Source organism: Trichomycterus rosablanca, chromosome 3, assembly GCF_030014385.1.
Source record: "Trichomycterus rosablanca isolate fTriRos1 chromosome 3, fTriRos1.hap1, whole genome shotgun sequence".
Lineage (NCBI taxonomy): Eukaryota > Metazoa > Chordata > Actinopteri > Siluriformes > Trichomycteridae > Trichomycterus > Trichomycterus rosablanca.
The window spans coordinates 6,815,027-6,838,105 of record NC_085990.1 but is presented as its reverse complement, the minus strand read 5'-3'; the positions used below and the strand labels follow the sequence as shown (position 1 = coordinate 6,838,105).

Genomic DNA, 23,079 nt, shown 5'->3' with positions numbered 1-23,079 from the left:
AACTTTAACAGAACTTGAGGAGGGGAGGTGTATATTAATGGTTTTGAAATGGCATGTTCAACAAGCTTATGGTCAGGTATCCACATAATATAGTGTAAACAATGGGGAAAAGTGATTGAGCAGAAAAGTATGTGAATTCTTGGTTTATAGCATTCATTTTTCATAAAATGTGCATTTTCTCCCCTTTTTCTCTCTTTTTAGTGCGTCCAATTGCCCGATTGCGTCATGCTTTCTCTCCACCAGTGTCGATCCCTGCTCTGATTGAGGAGAACAAAGCTAACCCACGCCCCCTCCGACACGTGGGCAGCATGCCGTATGCATTTTTTCACCCGCACTTTGACGAGTGCAGTGCAGCTCAGCGTTGTGTACGGAGAGACACACCCTGAGAGCACTCTTTTTCTCATCTCTGTGCAAGCGCCATCAATCAGCCAGCAGAGGTCGTAATTGCACCAGTCATGGGAGAGAGACCCCATCCGGCTTAGTCCCGCCCATATCTGAACAACAGGCCAATCGTTGTTCATGTGGCCGCTCAGCCTTAGCCGGTAGGCAGAGCTGAGATTCGATACGATGTATTCGAGATCCCAGCTCTGGTTCCAGTGTGTGTTTTTACTGCTGCGCCACCTGAGCGGCTGCCTGGTTGCCATTTAAGTTGCAACAGAAGACATACAAATTTTGTTCAATGGTGTCATGTGCAAAAAAAAAGGAATTCTGTTCATTTGGTGGTCCATACCATCGCTCACTGGGATAAATGACACATGGCCACTCAACACCCAATCAACTGTTTGTGGTTTGTCCCCTCTCAGACGCCTATCAGTAGGTTCACACCATGGCTACCTGTGAGCACCCCTTGCTTCTTCATAGAAAGAGTTAATAGTCATCATGTGCAACTGCTACAAATTAAGTTGCTATTTGCACTTTGTGCTGTGGTCATAATGCTCTGGCTTATCAGTGTATATCAGGAGTCTTACTTACCTCATTAGTCTGGACATCATCATTTTTGACATACATCACTTGATAGCCCTTGACTGCATTTGACGGTGCGTCCCAGTTGAGCCTTACAGAGTTGTGGTCGACCTCAGTGACACGTAGGTTACGAGGAGGCCTCAGAGGCACTAAACAGAAACATCAAGTCACTGCTCCGCTCAGGGTTGACGATTTAAAAATGCCTTCTAAATGTGTATCACTAAACATTTACATTTACATCACAAACATGCCCTGATTCACAGAGATGACTAAAAGAGAACTGATTTGCATATGAGGTTTGATAGAGTACGTGTAGCTGGTGGGCACTTTGCATGAATAAATAATTGCATAAATATAACACATGCAAAGATGATGGAGAAAAGTAACAATGAGTTTTTAGTACTACAATGGCTAGTTTGGATCTCTGGGAAAGTGGGTGGTCAGACACCCTGCATAAGTGAAAGAGAAAAACCTAGGGAAATCCCACAACAGTACCTTGTGATGACCAAAAAATTATTTCCAGTTTTAACGATTACATTTTTTCTCTCTCCCTCCAAAATCATGTTACTGCACCATCATCTCTTACGACAGATGGGTCATGGTTGGGGTTGTGATCTTTCTTTGTCTGGAAACTTCTCTTTGACCTTACTGTCAAGGGTGACCCTACCAGGAGCACAGCTCCAGAAGGTATCGCTCTCAGGTTCATAGGTACACTCACGCTTCTCTACCACAGCAAGGTGGGATAAATTTAAAACTATTGACTATACAGCCAAAAGTATATTCACACCACTTTTTCACTGTAGGTGTTTCACACACACACACACACACACACACACACACACTGCTTGGGAAATGTCTTGTTTAGTTCCAACATCACTGCATCCCCATGCACAAATCAAGGTCCATAAAGACATGGTTTGAGGGGTTTGGTGTGGAAAGTCTCACAGTGGTCTTCACAGATCCTTGCCTCATCCACTATTGAAAACACTATTTATCACTATGGGATAAACTGGAATGAAACAAGGCTAAATCTTATGAACAACCTTTTATAATGAGTAAGGAATGTTAAAAGCTGCAAACTGAGTGGTTTAACTTCATCTTAATGTCAATTATTTTACAACTTCAACAACAGTCTAGTGTTCACATACTTTTGGCTATTTTTGGCAAGCGACAAGTCAATCTGTGCTTGTATAATGTGTTTTGATTAAGAGGACTGTGTAAAATAAATAGTAGAGTACCCCACGTTCCGCTGTGTTTCATTTAGCATGCACATTTGCTGTAATATAGAAATGCAAGGCATCCACATCTGTGGTACCAACAAGCTCAAGATTCAAATATTATTATTAATTAAGTTCAAATGTTAACTAATGCCTTTACAAAAGATTAGAATATTATTCATATATTGATACTGTTTTGCCCTTTCAGTTGTGTTTCAACAACCAGTTTTAACAAAAAAATTTCAAAATACACATAAAACTCAAATTGTTGACATTAATTAAAAAAAAATCATCCTGACCGACTTATTTTTATTTTTTTCTATTTTATTTATGCATTTTTTTCCCATTTTCTCCCAATTTAGTGTAGTCAATTTGTCTTCCGCTGCTGGGGGATCCCTGATTGCAGTCGTGGTGGGTATACTGCTGCTCACGCCTCCTCTGACCCGCACGGAACCCTTTTTTACCTGTGCACTCTCCACAGGTGCCTCTCTATCTGCCAATCAGGGTCCTTACACAGCGTTTGAAGACCACACCCACCTAGTATGGTCATCCCGCCCTAGCGGAAACGTGTCTGCTGCAGGTACTGCCAATTATGCCCGCTAGATGGGACCCAGTCGACCGGTGGCAACGCCGAGTTTGAACCGAGGAGTTCAGAATCTCGGCGCTGGTGTGCTAGCGGAATATCCCTTTTTTTTTTTTTTTTTATAGTCTCCTCTATTACTATACTAATGGTGAAAAAGGTGCATCAGATTAACACTTGCCCTTCAGTCAGAATAATTAAAATATATAATGAACATTTCAAAAAAAGACCTAGAGGCGTAATATATGACACTAAATGTATTTGCATGTATTTTCCATTAAGTGAAATTGTGTCATTTAGCACACTATTTTACACAATCCTCCATGGACCCTGACTGGACATTTATGTGTGGATTTTATCAGGTCCTTTGCATGAATTGAAGCTCAAAGCATACAGATGTGCGCATGTTGAGGTGAACTAACATGTGGTCTCCTGCACTGTAGCGGGGTCGCTGGCCTCGTCTCCGAACATGCCGTAGACTGTTACTGTGTACTCTGTGTCTGGATTTAAATTCACCAGCGTCATGTCAGTCACCGTGGCGTCTACTTTAACCTGCAGCACAGAACAAATCCACAGAACAAATGAAGATGCCTTTACTGGTTTAATTATTAAAATCCATTCTGTCAATAATTGCACAATGTGATTCATATGTCAGGGCTAATATGAACAAATGAATCATTTGGTTCAGGTGTGTAAGTGAGTCAGAGTCAATGAGTGCAGGTCAGGCTGGATATAACCTGAAATTAGGACTTAACTGGGACTGAATAGTGAGTCATTTTCTTACCTCTGTTTCTTCAGTAGTTTCACTGCTTAGAGGTGCGTACAGAACCATGTACCCAGAAGCCCCTTCTACAGCCTTCCATCGAGCCTGCATGGTGGTGGGTGTTAGATCATACAGCTCCAAATCCTCAACAATAGGTAGAGCCACTGTAATCACACATACAGATGGCATATATTGTTAGGAAGCAGATCCTTAATACCAATCAAGCTGAATAAATTAATAAATATATAAATAATCAAACATTAGCTTTTTTAGAAAGAAAATGCAGGAATACAATTTAAAAGCATGTGAGAATAACTTACGTGTGGTCTCGCTGCCCCTGAGAGCTTCACTGGCTGAGGTTGTGTACACAGAAAACACAGCAATCTCATACTCAGTCTGGGAGTTGAGGTTTGTCAGCACGGCTGTGCTCTCTGTGCCATCCACGACGACCTACACAGAGATACAACACAGCATCAGTTTACAACTTCTTTCTTGGAGCAGCAGTGAAATATTCTAGCCCACCAGTGCTGAGATCTCGAGCTCTGCTATAAGAAGACCGGGCGCTTACACAGACGCAAGATTGGCTGTGTATAATTTATATATTGGCTTAATATATTTGGCAGCTGTCTTTTTTGTCTAAATGATCAAAATATACTTAAAAAAACCTTTATTGTGGTTTTTCTGAAAATAGAAATGGAAAAGCATTAAGCTTGATGGTCTTAACAATAAATCATGAGTCTGTAAGTTAGCATGAGTTAGAATAAGAAAAATATAAGTAAATACCAGCATCTAAAATTGACAGTTTATACAAAATTGAAACCCTCCAAAAACCTTCATCTCTCTCTGAAATCACGTCACTAGACTGTCATCTCTTACGACAGATGGGTCATGGTTGGGGTTGTGATTGCTTTTTCTGGAACCTTCTCTTTGACCTTACCGTTAAGGGTGACCATACCAGAAGCACAACACCAGATGGTATCGCTCTCAGGTTTATAGGTACACTCACGCTTCTCCACCACAGCAAGGTAGGATAGATTTAAATCTATCGACTTTACAACCAAAAGAACATTCACACCAACTTAATTCATGACTTTAGGTTTTTTTTACATAAACACACACACACAGCTAACAGGTGCATACAGTTAATTATGTAAAACAATTTTATGTTCTAACTTTGTGGCAACAGTTTGGAAAAGGTCCTGTTTAGTTCCAGCATCACTGCATCCCTGTGCACAAATCAAGACGTGGTTTAAGGGGTTTGGTGTGGAGGAAGTCTCACAGTGGTATTTACAGATTCCTGCCTCATCCACTATTGAACATCTCTGCGATCAATCGGAATGAAACAAGAATAAACATTATAAACAACATTTTATAATGAGTGAATGAGGAATGTAAAGCTGCAAATGGAATGGCTTAACTTCAACGTAATGCCAATTATTTTGGAGTAGGATGTTTAGCAACTTCAACAAAGCCATGAAATAAAGGAAAAACCTCCAAAAACATTTTACTAAAACCACTAATTACTAGAAGGGTGTCTTATAAATTTAAATGCATCACTGCCTAAGAAAACATTACAGACAATAAAGTTTATGACAGAATAAAGCCTTTGAAAACAATGTTTTTAATAACAAGTCTTAGACCTCAAAGACTATAATGATAGCCCACCACTGCAGGGATCCGTGCTATCGAATGGCCGGGTGTTTACACAGACATGACTGGTTATGCCTTGTGCCAAATGTTTCTCCATTAACTGGACCTACCTCAACCCTGACAAGGCCAAAGTAGTTGATAAATATAAATGAAAAAGAAAAATATGCTGGTTGTTCACTGTCCGTCTGTATCGGTAGTAATGCTGTATTAATCTCCTGCTCCCCTGTGTTTACTGTCAGCAGCTCATAAAGAACAAAAACAAAGGATTCACTTTTAATCTCTCCATGACTCTGCATGATCACAACGCTTCATTCTCGTGTCCCGAGTGAATCTGAAATGAGACTCACTACTGCGCCTGTCAACTTTTAACTTAATATCACTGCCAGCATGCACCACCACCCAAATAATCTCACCAGTGACAATTATATCAGGGTCCCTTTGCAGTGATTTTATACCAGTACAGTCCAGCTCATACACTGGTAGGGATGTAATGATACACTCTACCCACGATGTGAATCTATTCACGATACTGGGTTCACGATACGATTTTTTCCCGATTTTTTTAAACAAAATAAAACTGAAGACAAATTATGACAGTTTCCTTTCATTATTTCTCTTAAAAAAAATAAAATACTGTATTTGTGCTTATCTTTTATTTATCTAAATAATGAATGCCCTTTTATTTCTGAGGTAGGTACAAATTTTGCCAAATAATGCTTATTGTGTAAAAAAACTGAAATCCAACATTATATAAGTAAATGAATATTACAAATAAAGAAAGTATCCTCACATAAATAAATTTGGCTGTAAAATTCCGAACCTGGCAACCCTGTAGTGACGTCAACCAGGCGAGGTGACTAGCGCCAGTGCCCTCTGCTGTTTAAAGTGAATATCGATTCATCTTAAATGAATAACCGATTCGAATCGTGGCACATGTGTACTGATTTTTAACTGTCTTGTGGTGCATCGTTACATCCCTATAAACTGGTGTATCTACTGAACAAGTAAACGAATATGTGTGTTCTTGTTGTGGTCTTGAACAATCTCCAAAACAATCCGACTACGTGTGTCTAAAATGTTTTTGTCCTCTTGGGGAAAAAGAGTGGTCTGAACTGGTGTTGTCTAAATGTTTAATTTGAGGCTTCAGCACACTGGAAAATTCAAACTGAGGAATGTATTAGCCTTCAAAATGAGGTCTGATATATGACCTGTAAACATCTAGATTTTAGTTCCCATACATATCAGGTTAAGCGCTTAAAACGATTTCAATCTAACGCCAACAAAAAGGCCTACACTTTTGCAGTAATGCTCATAAAAGACCACTTTATTCAATGTGCTGATAAATCTGTTTTTAAAAGCAGAATCCGACTAGAGCTAGAGAGGGAGAGAGGCTAAATGAATCAATGAATCATAACAGTAAATCTAGACTTATCATAGCTCAGCAGATATTTTATTATGAAAAAAAAATGACTCAGTGATGCTTTAAAATATTGCAGGAAATTCGGCTTTTTTATTTAAGCAGTTTAGTGCTGTTTGTGGTTTAAAGAAACGTAATGATGATGTGTTGTACTGTAAAAGCATTTAAGCCCAGTGTTCTATTAGACAGACACGTACCTCTTCTGGGGAACCTCCTTTTGTAGGATAGTAAACCACCCGGTACTTCTCCACGCTGCCGGGCGCATGGCTCCAGGAGACACGGAAACTCCGTGCTGTTACTTCTGAAGTTACCAAATCCCTAGGAGAGCCCACAGTCTCTTCAGGGACTGAATCCCCTGAAACAGATGGTGAAGTATAGATTGCGTTAAAATAAAAAAAGCTTTAGAAAAGTTGGGATAATTACTTAAAAGCCAACGATCGGTTGGCACAGCCAACAAATGCGCTGGCAGAGGACTGCAGAGTGTGAACTGGTGAGTTTAAATCTCAGCAAAGCTTGAGAGTGTCACACAATCACAAGTGGCTGTGTTTAAGGGAGAGAAGGTCGGACGGGGTCTCTTCCCTCTGCCGCTGGCTGCTTTATGAGATCTCCGGTACTGGTCCGGGCTGCTGTGTGACTGGGGCGCTGTGGGGTGTACATAATATGGCTCTGTTTGGGAACCCAACACCAGAAGGTGATAAGAAGCGGCCACAGGTTAAACACATTTTGGAAAGGGTGTTTGGTGATCAAGGGCGGCACGGTGGCTCAGTGGGCAGCACTGTTGCCTCATAGCAAGAAGGTCCTGGGTTCGATCCTTTCTGTGTGGAGTTTGCATGTTCTCCCCAGTGTCTGCGTGGGTTTCCTCCGGGAGCTCCGGTTTCCTCCCACAATTCAAAAACATGCAGTCAGGTTAATTGGAGACACTGAATTGCCCTATAGGTGAATGGGTGTGTTTGTCTGCCCTGTGATGGACTGGCACCCCATCCAGGGTGCTACTGTGTGCCTTGCGCCCATTGAAAAGCTGGTATAGGCTCCAGCACACCCCCTGCGACCCTAATTGGATAAGCGGTTAAGAAAGTGAGTGACTGAGTGAGAGTGTTTGGTGATCAGACTCTCCTTGATCAGATGTGGGGTTGTGCAGTCAGCAGTGGATACACAATTGGGAAACAGAAATGACTGGATTGGGAAATAATGGGGGTAAAATCCAGAAAAGCTAGCCAATAATTAGTCCAAATTCACATTACTTCATTTCATTTTATTTATTTTCATCAACGAGTGGGGCCAGTTCCATCAGAAAACACTGGGAGCAAGATAGGAATACCCTGGACAGGGCGCCAATCCATCAGTCCCTCAGACATAATCAATCATGCCTGTGTAGACATCAGTCCGGCTGCTATTTAATCACATACTCACTTCTGATCTCTTTGTCCTGTTGCTCCACACCTTTGCACACAGTCCTAGTCAGACCCTCCACTATAGAATTCATGATGCTGAAGTCAGCCACGTTGTAAACATGGGTTTCATCTGGCTCAGATGCAATCACCTTCAGCTCGTTTTCATCAGCGTTCTTTACACCTACACACACGTAACACAGACATGTTAACACCAAGACTGCAAGCAAACTTGCTTCAGCAAACAGCATTCAGGCGTGGGTGCTGGACTTTTATTTGAAGCTTATCTACCTGATGATGCAATAGCTTTTAGGAGATCAGACAGACGTTATTCATCTATCTACACTGCTGTAAGATCATGCTGTAAGTCATATTTGAATAGCACAACCATTTTATATGAAGGACAGAAGTGTATTATTAAATAATGTCCTGTATGAAGCTAATATTATGATGTCTATCATATATATATATATATATATATATATACTGTATATTGTTTATGCATTTTCTCCCTTTTCTCCCTTTTAGCGTGTCCAACTGCCCGATTGCATCATGCTTCCTCTCCACCAATGCCGATCCCTGCTCTGATTGAAGAGAACTAAGCTAACCCACGCCCCCTCCGACACGTGTGCAGCATGCCGTATGCATCTTATCACCTACACTTTGACGAGTGCAGTGCAGCTCAGTGTTTTGTACGGAGAGACACACCCTGAGAGCACTCTTTTCTCATCTCTGTGCAAGCGCCATCAATCAGCCAGCAGAGCTCATAATTGCACCAGTCATGAGAGAGAGACCCCATCCAGCTTAGTCCCGCCTATATCTGAACAACAGGCCAATCGTTGTTCATGTGGCCGCTCAGGATAGCCGGCAGGCAGAGCTAAGATTCGATACAATGTATTCGAGATCCCAGCTCTGGTTCCAGCGTGTGTTTTTACCGCTGCGCCACCTGAGCAGCCCCATGTCTATCATATTTGACATGACAATGCTTGCCATGTCCCCACTTAACAGCAATATTGGCCTTTATTAATCAATGTTGTGCACAATTAAATCTGAACATAACCTGGATGTATGCAATTTTCATAAGAGTTCGCGCATTCATCAATTTGATCTTTTACAGATCTGTACAATCAAACTCACATCTGGCATATTCCATAGAATTTATGTAAATTTAAATGTAAAAAAATAACAACCAAAAACACCTGATTAGTGGTTAAGTAATCAATATTATGTCCAATATAAAGGTCACTAATAAAAATAAAAAAGCAATTCCATAGCGTTTGTGCAGCTTAAGCATTTCTCTGCTGTGGTCTTTCAGGCGGTTGCTAGGGTGTTGCTATACAGTTGCTTCTATGTACTGGGTTATTACATATTGGTTGCTTTAGTGTTATTGCTATGGAGTTGCCAGGTAGTTGTTAATGTATCTTAGATAATTAAAAGAGCAGTGCTATCTGGTTTCTGTGGTATCCAGATAGTTACTAGAGTGTTGCAGGATGCTTGCTATGGTGTTCTAGGTGGTTGCAAGAACATTGCTTAGTGGTTACAATAAAAAACACTTGGTGTAAAGATACACAAATAGTGAATTTCTTGAGAATTAGGCCTGCAATGTTAACAGCTGTAGAAGACGTCTGTTTGTGCAGCTGTTAAATGTACACTATATATGGACAAAAGTATTGGGACACCCCTTCTAATAACTGAATCTACATGTTTCGGCCACACCAATTGCTAACAGGTGAAATAAATCAGTTACATAAAGGAACTTATATGTTTCCAAGTTTGCAGCAACAGTTTAGGAAAGGCCCCAGTACCCCTGTGTACAAAGCCATATTTATAAAGACAGGAAGAAAATCCAGTAACCTGCACAGAACCCTGACCTCAGTCTCACTGAACAGCTTAGGAATGAACTGGAACATCAATCAAAGCTTTGTTGACCAACATCAGCGCCCAGCCATACAAATACTCTTTTGACTGAATGGACACAAATTCACACAGTGTTAAAATTAGCTCTGATTTAAAGATTGCATGATTATTTTAAAAATCAGATCACTAACTCTAGCCTTGATAATACTCAACTTCAAATCAGCCACTGTCCAGACCTTTGTACATATTTCTTAAACACACACTTTATATAATTAGTGGGACCTACAGTAGTATCATAGTTTCAGGTATACTGTAAGAGGTAGACATGTACAGTATTTGCCAAGAATTCAACATAAAGGCACGGTGGCTCCGTGGGTAGCACTGTCACCTCACAGCAAGAAGGTCCTGGGTTCGATCCCCAGGTGGGGCAGTCCGGGTCCTTCCTGTGTGGAGTTTGCATGTTCTCCCCGTGTCTGCGTGGGTTTACTCCGGGTGCTCCGGTTTCCTCCAACAGTCCAAAGACGTGCAAGTGAGGTGAATTGGAGATACAAAATGGTCCATGACTGTGTTCGATATAACCTTGTGAACTGATGAATCTTGTGTAATGAGTAACTACCGTTCCTGTCATGAATGTAACCAAAGTGTAAAACATGACGTTAAAATCCTAATAAACAAACAAACATAAAGGCTTAAGAAAGATCTCATACCAATGGCAAAAAGCTCAACACCAGTGTCCTTCAGGTCTTGTGCAGGAACGCCGACAGCATCCTGCGATTTGCCATCGGTGACCAGGATCCCAATTTTAGGAACGTTACTCCGAGATCCAGATTCAGGTTTGAAGCTGTTTTTGAGCATGTATGTAAGAGCCAAGCCTGTGTAAACATCAAAGTAAAGTAAAAAAAACAAAACAACAGCATTTTGTTTTTCTCCAGCAGTAAGTGACGAGAAGAAATGGCAGAAATGAGTAATGACTGTCAGCTAGGCAGTAGCTTGTACTCAGGAGAAAAGAGAAAACAGGATGGTGCGCTACCTGTGAGTGTGTTTCCTCCTTTGTATGGCAGGTTTTTGACAGCATCAATCACGGCTTCTTTGGTAGGAAATGCATTGAGGTGCCATTCAATCCTGGGATCTCCGCTGTACTGGGCCAGTCCTGGGCATGAAAAACAAATACTGTCAGAATATTGACATGTTGTGTACGTCATCCATATAAACCTTGAGTACTATAAAATAAACCACAAAACATCATGGAGAAGCCTGATATTATCTGATATTATCTTCTACTATATACACCGATCATCCATAACATTAAAACCACCTCCTTTTTTCTACACTCACTGTCCATTTTATCAGCTCCACTTACCATATAGAAGCACTTTGTAGTTCTACAATTACTGACTGTAGTCCATCTGTTTCTCTGCATGTTTTGTTAGCCTCCTTACATGCTGTTCTTCAATGGTCAGGCCCCCCACAGGACCACTACAGAGCAGGTATTTTTTTGGGTGGTGGATCATTCTCAGCACTGCAGTGACACTGACATGGTGGTGGTGTGTTAGTGTGTGTTATGCTGGTATGAGTGGATAAGACACAGCAGCGCTGCTGGAGTTTTTTAAACACCTCACTGTCCCTGCTGGACTAAGAATAGTCCACCAACCAAAAATATATCCAGCCAACAGCATCCTGTGGGCAGCGTCCTGTGGCCACTGATGAAAGTCTAGAAGATGACCAACTCAAACAGCAGCAATTGATGAGCGATCGTCTCTGACTTTACATCTACAAGGTGGACCAACTAGGTAGGAGTGTCTAATAGAGTGGACAGTGAGCGGACACGGTATTTAAAAACTCCAGCAGCACTGCTGTGTCTGATACCAGCACAACACACACTAACACACCACCACCATGTCATTGTCACTGCAGTGCTGAAAATCATCCACCACCTAAATAATTCCTACCCTGTGGTGGTCCTGGGAGAGTCTTGACCATTTAAGAACAGGGTGAAAGCAGGTTAAAACATTATGTAGAGAAACAGATGGACTACAGTCAGTAATTGTAGAACTACAATGCGCTTCGATGTGGTCAGTGGAGCTGATAAAATGCACAGTAAGTGTAGAAACAAGAAGGTGGTTTTAATGTTATGGCTGATCGGTGTATATGTTACACTATATGAACACATGTAAATGGATCTGACCATTATCTTGTTGGACATTCCAGTCTAAATCCATGCTCACTGATATTAAGGTATTATTATTTACATTTTTTTTGCTTTACTTTGTCAGCTTGTTCACTGCCTGTAACAAACCTGGCATGCACAGAAGCAATATACTGTATGTGTGGATTTGATTCATGTACTTGGCATTCCTCCAGCACTTAAAACATGCATAAGGAAAACTAAGCTCTCTAAATTGCTCTAGGTGCGAGGGAAGGAATGTAGGGTTGATGGCCCATAATGGACTGATGCATGAAATGTATTCCTGCCTTTCACTTACTGCCTTTGGGTTCCATGGATTGAATAAATCAAAATCTGACCACATTTTATAAGTAATTAAATCAGAAATCTGGGTTATTTCAAAGGGTTCTCTAAATCTTGGGATGGCACCAGGGGTAGTGAACAGATTTCATTAGTGCCACCTCAACTGTGCTTTTGGCTAAGAGTAAAACAAAGTTAATCTTGGTGACTGAAAATCAGGGTGCTGAGTTTAAACCTTGTCTCCAGTATGAGGTCAACTCAACTGGGTGCTCTTAATTATATATGTAAGTATATAAGTATATACCCATATGTAAGTATAAGGGTGTATGTAAGTACATACGGGTGTATGTAAGCATATAAGGGGGTATGTAAGTATATAGGGGTGTATGTAAGTATAAGGGTGTATGTAAGTATATACGGGTGTATGTAAGCATATAAGGGTGTATGTAAGTATATAGGGGTGTATGTAAGTATATACGGGTGTATGTAAGCATATAAGGGTGTATGTAAGTATATAGGGGTGTATGTAAGTATATAAGGGTGCATGTAAGTATATAGGGGTGTATGTAAGTATATAAGGGTGCATGTAAGTATATAAGGGTGTATGTAAGCATATAAGGGTGTATGTAAGTATATAAGCGTGTATGTAAGTATATACGGGTGTATGTAAGTATATAAGGGTGTATGTAAGCATATAAGGGTGTATGTAAGTATATAAGGGTGTATGTAAGCATATAAGGGTGTATGTAAGTATATACGGGTGTATGTAAGCATATAAGGGTGTATGTAAGTATATAGGGGTGTATGTAAGTATATAAGGGTGCATGTAAGTATATAAGGGTGTATGTAAGCATATAAGGGTGTATGTAAGTATATAAGGGTGTATGTAAGTATATACGGGTGTATGTAAGTATATAAGGGTGTATGTAAGCATATAAGGGTGTATGTAAGTATATAAGGGTGTATGTAAGTATATACGGGTGTATGTAAGTATATAGGGGTGTATGTAAGCATATAAGGGTGTATGTAAGTATATAAGGGTGCATGTAAGTATATAAGGGTGTATGTAAGCATATAAGGGTGTATGTAAGCATATAAGGGTGTATGTAAGTATATATGGGTGTATGTAAGCATATAAGGGTGTATGTAAGTACAGTGCCTTGCAAAAGTATTCAGCCCCCTTGAACTTTTCAACCTTTTGCCACATTTCAGGCTTCAAACATAACGATATGAAATTGTAATTTTTTGTGAAGAATCAACAACAAGTGGGACACAATCGTGAAGTAGAACGAAATGTATTGGATATTTTAAACTTTTTTTAGAAATAAAAAACTGAAAAGTGGGGCGTGCAATATTATTCAGCCCCTTTACTTTCAGTGCAGCAAACTCACTCCAGAAGTTCAGTGAGGATCTCTGAATGATCCAAAGTTGACCTAAATGACTGATGGTGATAAATAGAATCCACCTGTGTGTAATCAAGTCTCCGTATAAATGCACCTGCTCTGTGACAGTCTCAGAGTTCTGTTTAAAGCGCAGAGAGCATCATGAAGACCAAGGAACACACCAGGCAGGTCCGAGATACTGTTGTGGAGAAGTTTAAAGCCGGATTTGGATACAAAAAGATTTCCCAAGCTTTAAACATCTCAAGGAGCACTGTGCAAGCAATCATATTGAAATGGAAGGAGTATCAGACCACTGCAAATCTACCAAGACCCGGCCGTCCCTCTAAACTTTCAGCTCAAACAAGGAGAAGACTGATCAGGGATGCAGCCAAGAGGCCCATGATCACTCTGAATGAACTGCAGAGATCTACAGCTGAGGTGGGAGACTCTGTCCATAGGACACAATCAGTCATACACTGCACAAATCTGGCCTTTATGGAAGAGTGGCAAGAAGAAAGCCATTTCTCAAAGATATCTATAAAAAGTCACCTGGGAGACACACCAAACATGTGGAAGAAGGTGCTCTGGTCAGATGAAACCAAAATCGAACTTTTTGGCCACAATGCAAAACGTCATGTTTGGCGTAAAAGCAACACAGCTCATCACCCTGAACACACCATCCCCACTGTCAAACATGGTGGTGGCAGCATCATGGTTTGGGCCTGCTTTTCTTCAGCAGGGACAGGGAAGATGGTTAAAATTGATGGGAAGATGGATGGAGCCAAATACAGGACCATTCTGGAAGAAAACCTGTTGCAGTCTGCAAAAGACCTGAGACTGGGACGGAGATTTATCTTCCAACAAGACAATGATCCAAAACATAAAGCAAAATCTACAATGGAATGGTTCACAAATAAACGTATCCAGGTGTTAGAATGGCCAAGTCAAAGTCCAGACCTGAATCCCATCGAGAATCTGTGGAAAGAGCTGAAAACTGCTGTTCACAAACGCTCTCCATCCAACCTCACTGAGCTCGAGCTGTTTTGCAAGGAAGAATGGGCAAAAATTTCTGTCTCTCGATGTGCAAAACTGATAGAGACATACCCCAAGCGACTTGCAGCTGTAATCGCAGCAAAAGGTGGCGCTAAAAAGTATTAACGCAAGGGGGCTGAATAATATTGCACGCCCCACTTTTCAGTTTTTTATTTCTAAAAAAAGTTTAAAATATCCAATAAATTTCGTTCCACTTCACGATTGTGTCCCACTTGTTGTTGATTCTTCACAAAAAATTACAATTTCATATCGTTATGTTTGAAGCCTGAAATGTGGCAAAAGGTTGAAAAGTTCAAGGGGGCTGAATACTTTTGCAAGGCACTGTACATAGGGGTGTATGTAAGTATATAAGGGTGTAAGTAAGTATATACAGGTGTATATACGTATATAAGGGTGTATGTAAGTATATATGGGTGTACGTAAGCATATAAGGGTGTATGTAAGTATATAGGGGTGTATGTAAGTATATAAGGGTGCATTTAAGTATATAAGGGTGTATGTAAGTATATAAGGGTGTATGTAAGTATATACGGGTGTAAGTAAGTATATACGGGTGTATATACGTATATAAGGGTGTATGTAAGTATATATGGGTGTACGTAAGCATATAAGGGTGTATGTAAGTATATAGGGGTGTATGTAAGTATATAAGGGTGCATTTAAGTATATAAGGGTGTATGTAAGCATATAAGGGTGTATGTCAAGTCAAGTCAAGTCAAGTCAACTTTATTTATATAGCGCTTTTTACAATAGACATTGTCTCAAAGCAACTTTACTAAATCCAGGACCAACAGATCCAAACATACATGTATGTAAGGGTGTATGTAAGTACATATGGGTGTATGTAAGAATCTAAGGGTGTATGTAAGCATATAAGGCAGTTGTAGGCTAGTGGTTAATGTACTTAGTAGTACATTAAAAGCTAGTAATCAAAAGGTCAAGTCAATCAACAGCCATGTGGCCACTGTTGGGCCCCTGAGCAAGGCCCTTAACAATCAATTGCTTAAGCAATGTACTGTCACAGTACTGTAAGTCACTTTGAAAAAAGGCGTATGCTAAATGCCAAAAATGTAAATGTAAGTTAGTTAGTAAACAAGTAAGTTATTAAGTATGTGCATGGTTGAGTGTATAGTTCCCTGGGATGGACGTTTTGGATATCACCAGACCCATGCCCCTTGTCAGTATGATAACGGTTGTTAAAAATATTTTAAAAGTTGACTAAAAATGCTGAACATACCGATACGTGTTCTGTCAATTCCCACATCAAAAGCAGTAACCATATTTTCAAGAAACGTCCGCACCAGGCGGAAATTAAGCCTGCCGATACTCCAGGAGCCATCTACCAGGATGACAATATCTGCGATCGCAGGAGTGCTGCACACAAACTGGTCTGCTGGAGAATAAGAAATAAACAAAATAGGAAAAACCTCATTCATAAAACACAGCATGATTATGTGGACACTTTTACACAGGCAGATATTAACTGAAAGCATCAGATATGCAGGTACAGTCGGAGGTAAATTTCCTTTCTCACAGAGAATGGAGGCAATTTTATTAAATCACTTCATCAGAGCTTAAAGTACCAGGAGATAAACAGGACAAAACAATAATATGATGTGTGTTTATAATAAGGAACAAAACCATCATACGACCTGTTCTTTAACTAGAGAGGATTTGCTTTGGGCTCCACTGGAGTGATAACACATGAATCTCTGAGAAGTTATGGATTGCTGTGTATATTATTTTGCTGTGTGTATGAACGCAGGCTCTGCTCAGTAAATCTCTTCAGAGTGAAGCGACACAGAGCTATAAACACACACATTTACAACATGAGCAGTAATGGAAGGGCTCCCAGTGAGGACAGTAAATCTAGCGAGTGCAGAGACCCAAACAGTGTTTGTAGCATGGGAGCTTGGAGCAGTCTTTCTTTTACCATTTTATTTCTTTATACCGCTGGCTTTTGTGCCTCCACAACATGATATATAGGCAATTTCTCATTTCCCCCAGTTTTTGTAGGTGTTTGTATATAATGGCATTGCAGATTTTCTTTTTTTTAAAGATGATTTAAATCTAGCACATGGACCACACCAATATGGCACATTAACACGTGCAGAATGCTGAGCACTCACAAAGATCTGCATTGCAGTTGAGTCACTAAAAGATGTATAAAAGATAATACGAAACCTCAAGGGTTTAAAAGATTTATACAATCATTTAGATTAGAATTTCAGCATCAATTACATAAAACATACATGACTTAATTCCAAGTTAAAAAGGAATTACGTCTCCATATTTTCTATTACACAGAAAAGACAGAATGCATTTAATGTTTCAAAGTTTCCAGTATTTAAAATTCAGAAAATTTATTTTTGTATTATATGATAAACAATAACACCAACAAACCAGCTAATCAAGTTTAGAATAGCTGAAAATGTGACCAGGTAGAATTTTTTTTTGTGCATTTTCTGCCCTTTTTCTCCCGATTTTTAGTGCATCCAATTTTTACCCATTGCATTATGCTTCCTATCTACTGGTGCTGACCCCCGCCCCGATTGAGGACAGCGAGACTGTCACACGCCCCCTCCGACACCTGTGCAGCTTTGTGTATGGAGAGCCACACCCTGATCAACGCCATCAATCAGCCAGCGGAGGTCGTAAATGCATCAGTTATGAGGTCCCTATACGGCTATTGCCTCCCTGTATGAACAACAAGCCAATCGTTGTTCATGTAGCCGCTCAGCCCAGCCGGATGGCAGAGCTGATTTTTGAACCGACGAGTTTGAAATCCCAGCTCTGGTGTGCTAGTGTGTTTTATCTCTGTGCCACCTGAGCGGCCCACTGGGTTAAAAATGTATGTTACTATTTTTCCTACATTTTAGGAATATTATAAATTATTGATTATATTATAAATGATAAATCTTCTGTAATCAGTGCATGAATAAATAAATAATTGTAGCATGATAAAAAAAATAAGATATTGAGACCAGTTGCTGTAAAAATGCACAAGTTACTCTGAGTTTTAAACAATGCATTTGAAACAATAAAATGCTGTATAAAATCAGAAAACATTAAATTTGAAGAATAAGAACTCAAGAAAAAGTGTAAAGGATACACAGAATTACTGTAATGTGTGTGTAATGTGATGACATGGTACACAGTGGTGATGTAAAACACAACGCAACAACTGCTGCTTTGGATGCAACCTGTAAATGTAAACAACTCTAAACATGTTAAAATTATTGTTATAATACACTGAATTCCCTTGTTTGGAAATGAAAGCTCCATAATCTAATTACTAGTAATCTAGGGCTTTCATGAAATGACTCCTGACTTAATTTATTGTTATTTAAATAATTCAGGATCTATTAAGCATCTATTATCTATTATTAGACACTTAATAAAATGCCATTATCTCCCCCAATATTCTGTTTCTGTCCACCCCCTCTGTCTCATCTGTCTTGTCATATTTTCTATCTACTTCCTATTTCTCTGTTGTTTTATCAAGAAGTGAAGATGTTGTCCAACTCGTGCTATTACACGATGCAGCTGCACAGCGTTACAGCTCATTTCTCAGCAGTCATCTGTGCAAATGCAGCAAAAGGAAATCAAGCAAGATTGCAGGAATAAGTGCCATGAGCGAGTGTGTCATTAAACAGTGAACGATTCACTCATTTGGATGCTGATGAAGCACGAGGCTGTATCACAGAGCCCGAGCACGAGGATGATCATGGGAACCAGCAGTGAGAACGTATCGGGATCATCACTGATCCAACTGCATTGATTTGCTTTAATCCCTCAGACCTGAGAGACCCAGCAAGCGAGAACATTTCTCTTTTTAGAAACTCAAGGTCATGTGAGTGTGGAGTACTGGTATGGGCACAGAGATGCCCTCTGTTATTTGGTCGATGTTTTCCTGAGGGGTCTGGAGCAAACACACATGCTGGAAGAAGACAAAACAGACAAGCAGGTGAGATTAACATGACAAACATGATAAACACAGTCTAAGTCCCAGTAATGCAAGTAATCCCACTGAGTTTATGTTAAAATTAAGAATCAAGGAAGAATGAGCAAGGCAGTCAATTATACACTGAGCCATAACATTAACACCACCTCCTTGTTTCTACACACACTGTCCATTTAATCAGCTCCACTTACCATATAGAAGCACTTTGTAGTTCTACAATTACTGACTGTAGTCTGTTTGTTTCTCTGCATGCTTTGTTAGCCCCCTTTCATGCTGTTCTTTAATGGTCAGGACCCCACAGGACCACTACAGAGTAGGTATTATTTGGGTGGTGGATCATTCTCAGCACTGCAGTGACACTGACATGGTGGTGGTGTGTTAGTGTGTGTTGTGCTGGTATGAGTGGATCAGACACAGCAGCGCTGCTGGAGTTTTTAAACACCTCACTGTCACTGCTGGAGTGAGAACAGTCCACCAATCAAAAATAACCAGCCAACAGCTCCCCATGAGCAGCGTCCTGTGAAGGTCTAGAAAATGACCAACTCAAACAGCAGCAATAGATGAGTGATCGTCTCTGACTTTACATCTACAAGGTGGACCAACTAGGTAGGAGTGTCTAATAGAGTGGACAGTGAGTGGACACAGTATTTAAAAACTTCAGCAGCGCTGCTGTGTCTTATCCACTCACACCAGCACAACACACACTAACACACCACCACCATGTCAGTGTCACTGCAGTGCTGAGAATCATCCACCACCTAAATAATACCTGCTCTGTAGTGGTCCTGTGGGGGTCCTGACCATTTAAGAACAGGGTGAAAGCAAGCTAACAATGCATACACGTCAGTGCATGATTCTCCATGCATGATACGAATTTCTATATGAACTCGCCTCATGCAGGTGAAAAAGCAAAGTCGACTAATGCACATGTGTTGGAGGGGGCGTGTGTTAGTCATGACCCTCCTTGGTCAGAAGCTGAGGTCTGCAACAGTGGAGGAAGCTAAATGCAAAGAGGTAAGTGAATATGACTATGGTGGGGTAGTGCAGCACAAATTTTTTATCAAGTAAATATATGCTAACAGAATTTAGTATTTGAACAGTAGACCAGACAATCAATGAAGTTCAGACTAATATAATCAAGTGGTTGGCAACATTCTGACAGAATAACATCGTCAACCAAGAGGGATTATTTGTAAAGGTTAATAGATTTGATTAACTTTGAGTCCTCCGGTGTCAGTGCAATCTTCAGAAAAAGTCCTTTTTTAACACAGGGTGACAAAAACTAGGTTGTAAAGCATCATGAGCCAGTAGAGGCTGACACACCGATGTGCACAGCGAGCTGACACACTGAGCTGTAAGGCATGTACACATTAACAATCTGGACGGAATGGAAATACTAAAATTCTTTAGTTCATTAGCTACACAATAAAACACAACCACATTTTGGTCCCCAGTCAGACCAGTTATAATGTGTGCCTGTTTATTTAGCACCTACAAATAGGTTCATGCTTGTTGGTAACAGCTTTAAACCTACTCTAAACACCGTACACACCCTGCAGCAAGTACTGCACATGTGACCAAGTTGGATCTGATTGCTGCAGGCATCTGTTAAAAGCTTTTGGTGCAAGACTGGAACATAAGGCTAGTGACGGTGCACCAGCTTTTAAACACTCTCAGCAAAAGCAAAGACAATACAAAGGCACAAAGAATAATTCAAATGTAGAGCCACTGGTATTTTGCCCAATAACCTATTACATTTTCATTTTTTTTTTTTTACATTTTTGGCATTTTTCAGACGCTTCTATCCAAAGCACCTTCCAGCAGCGGTCCCCAACCTTTTGCAGTGCAGCGGGTGAGCAGGTGTGCGTATCCAAATGCTGTATCCAAGTCGGGGTGTCATCAACGGGCTGTACGATTTAGAGTTGGAACAGCGTTGATATCTCAAACTTTTAAAAAATTCATGGAAGTGAATGGGGTAAAAAAAAGCAGGCGTGGCGGGTGGGTGAGTGTGTGTATCCAAAAATTTCATCCATGTTGCCGTGTCATCAATGGGCTGGACGATTGAAAGTTGGAACGGCGTTGATATCCTGAAATAAAAAAAAATGAATGGAAGTGAATGCGACAAAAAAACGGGCATGGCAGGTGGGCGGGGGTGCGTATCCAAATGCTGTATCCAAGTCTGGGTGTCATCAACGGGCCGGACGCTTTAGAGTTAGAACAGTGTTAATATCTCAAACTTTCAAAAAATTAATGGGAGTGAATGGGGCCAAAAAAATGGCCGTGGCAGGTGGGTGGGGGCGGATAACAATAGTGTGATTGCCTACTGCAATCACACTAATAACTACAGAATAGAAAATCAGTGTGAATCCTGAGCTTTTTTCACTGCAACGACACGCTGCTCCCACCTAGTGGTGATTGGGGACAATAACACCCGAAGAGTATTGGAAATGTAATTGCTCTTGTAGCGATCTCTAATTATTTATTCTTTCTGTGTGACCTGGTAATAAATGACCCACGGACCGGTACCGGTCCACGGCCCGATGGTTGGGGACCACAGCCTTACAGAACTATAGATTATAAACTAGGGTACAGAACTCTCTATTTCCTTGGCTGCTCCTGTTAAGGGTTGCCGGCGGATCATGTTCCGCATTGTTGATTTGGCACAGTTTTTACGCCAGATGCCCTTCCTGACACAACCCTCCTTATTTATCCGGGCACTGGTTTATGCATCCTAGCGACTAGATACCTATAGGACAATTCAGTGTCTCCAATTAACCTGGCTACATGTTTTTGGACTGTGGGAGCAAACAGGAGCACCCGGAGAAAACCCACACAGACACGGGGAGAACATGCTAACTCTGCACAGAAAGGACCCGGACCGCCCCACCTGGGGTTTGAACCCAGGACCTTCTTGCTGTGAGGTGCCAGTGCTACCCACTTAGCCACCGTGCCACCCGAACTGCCTTACAGAACTATAGCAATTGAGAGTTAAGGGTCTTGCTCAAGGGTTTAACAGTGGCAACCTGGCAGTGGTGGGGCTTGAACCAGTGACCTTTCATTTACTAGTCCAGTATCTTAACCGCTGAACTTCAACTCCCCAAAAGCATTCGCAAAATGAAATTACAGGCACAGCGGTACTCTAATGACCCAAACTCTTTTACTTTAAATGATCATCGCCTTCACATTAATTACTCACGTTAATTACTCAAAATGAATTAATGTATTTTTACAGTTTATGATCATGATGGTGTTTTTATAATTATCAATTAACATGTTTATGCCTTAGTACTGATATTGGTCAAAAAAGCCTCATTTGATAATCTGTTGTTCTGAGGTGAGGCTGAGGTCAGGACTATAAACCAAGCTTTTCTTCATCTCTTTATAGATCCTGCATTATGAATCTCGCCCACAGTGAGCTGAAGTAGAGTGTGAGTGGGATGGGGGGACAAGGATGGTTACCCACTGTATGCACTGCACTGCATGTATGATTTTTTTCTTTAAATCCATCAGAACAATTTATATTTGGAAGAAGCTGAAGGAAATTTTCATCCCACTGCGACTTCTGCCAATCGTTAAGCACAGTTGGGCATCTATAAAAGTGCAGGCAGCCATCTGATGGACCGAGTGTTTCATGATGAAAACAGTCCTTTCTAATTATATTCCCATAGTCTGAATGATAATGCCCCATAGATACCGCTACAGTCATTAAAGTGGTTCGATGTAGGATTACCTGCTGTCCTGAGTCACCAGACTTAAATATAGATAAACCTTAATGAGACGTTCTGAAGCCAAGACTGAAGTATATGAAGCTGCACTTTATTTCATTTTTTTTTTACTAAATGAGACTGAAATCTTGTAAAAAAAATCTTCCAGAGGAGAAAAAGACTTCTAGAAAGTAGAAAATTGGGTATGGGGGTGGGGGGTAACTCGTAGAATGGATTCAGAAAGTATTTGCACACTTTTTGTCTTGTGGATTTGATTTTGAATGAACATCAATCTTCACATTGGGTGTGTTCGAAAACCTAGTGAGCTGCCTTGCTGTCTTACTGTCTACATAGGCAGCTTTCTCCGTAGAGAGGATTCTAATAAGTCATCGACTCATAAGGCAGCTTATTCGAACGTACTTGGCAATAACATCGGGTTTCGCTTACTAAGCTAACACAGTTAGCATCATGCCATTCAAACCAATGGGATGAGGTGGCACAACGCGCTAGCATATCAAATAACATCTCCCTCGGTGTACCGAAAACGGTTAAACTGTCCCTGACAATCCTGAACTTGCAAATAAAAACACTTGTGCAGGTTTATACAAATAAAAAATCAATAATCATTTATTTACGTTTGAAAATAACTACGTTCGTTTCTCCGCCATGTTTTTTAT

The 23,079-nt window shown here is 40.6% G+C and overlaps 1 protein-coding gene across 1 annotated transcript in view; it reads right to left on the bottom strand.

Annotated features, from left to right (window-relative positions):
* The window catches only part of col14a1a (collagen, type XIV, alpha 1a), a 174,102-nt gene that overhangs the window by 105,755 nt on the left and 45,268 nt on the right, over positions 1-23,079 (bottom strand). Inside the window, exons 6-14 of the mRNA XM_062991785.1 lie at positions 15,972-16,127; positions 10,866-10,985; positions 10,543-10,707; positions 8,001-8,162; positions 6,788-6,945; positions 3,844-3,973; positions 3,545-3,687; positions 3,183-3,312; positions 973-1,112 (exon numbers count right to left, since the gene is read on the bottom strand). Coding sequence (XP_062847855.1) covers positions 973-1,112; positions 3,183-3,312; positions 3,545-3,687; positions 3,844-3,973; positions 6,788-6,945; positions 8,001-8,162; positions 10,543-10,707; positions 10,866-10,985; positions 15,972-16,127 — 1,304 coding nt within the window. The remainder of the gene's footprint in view (positions 1-972; positions 1,113-3,182; positions 3,313-3,544; positions 3,688-3,843; positions 3,974-6,787; positions 6,946-8,000; positions 8,163-10,542; positions 10,708-10,865; positions 10,986-15,971; positions 16,128-23,079) is intronic.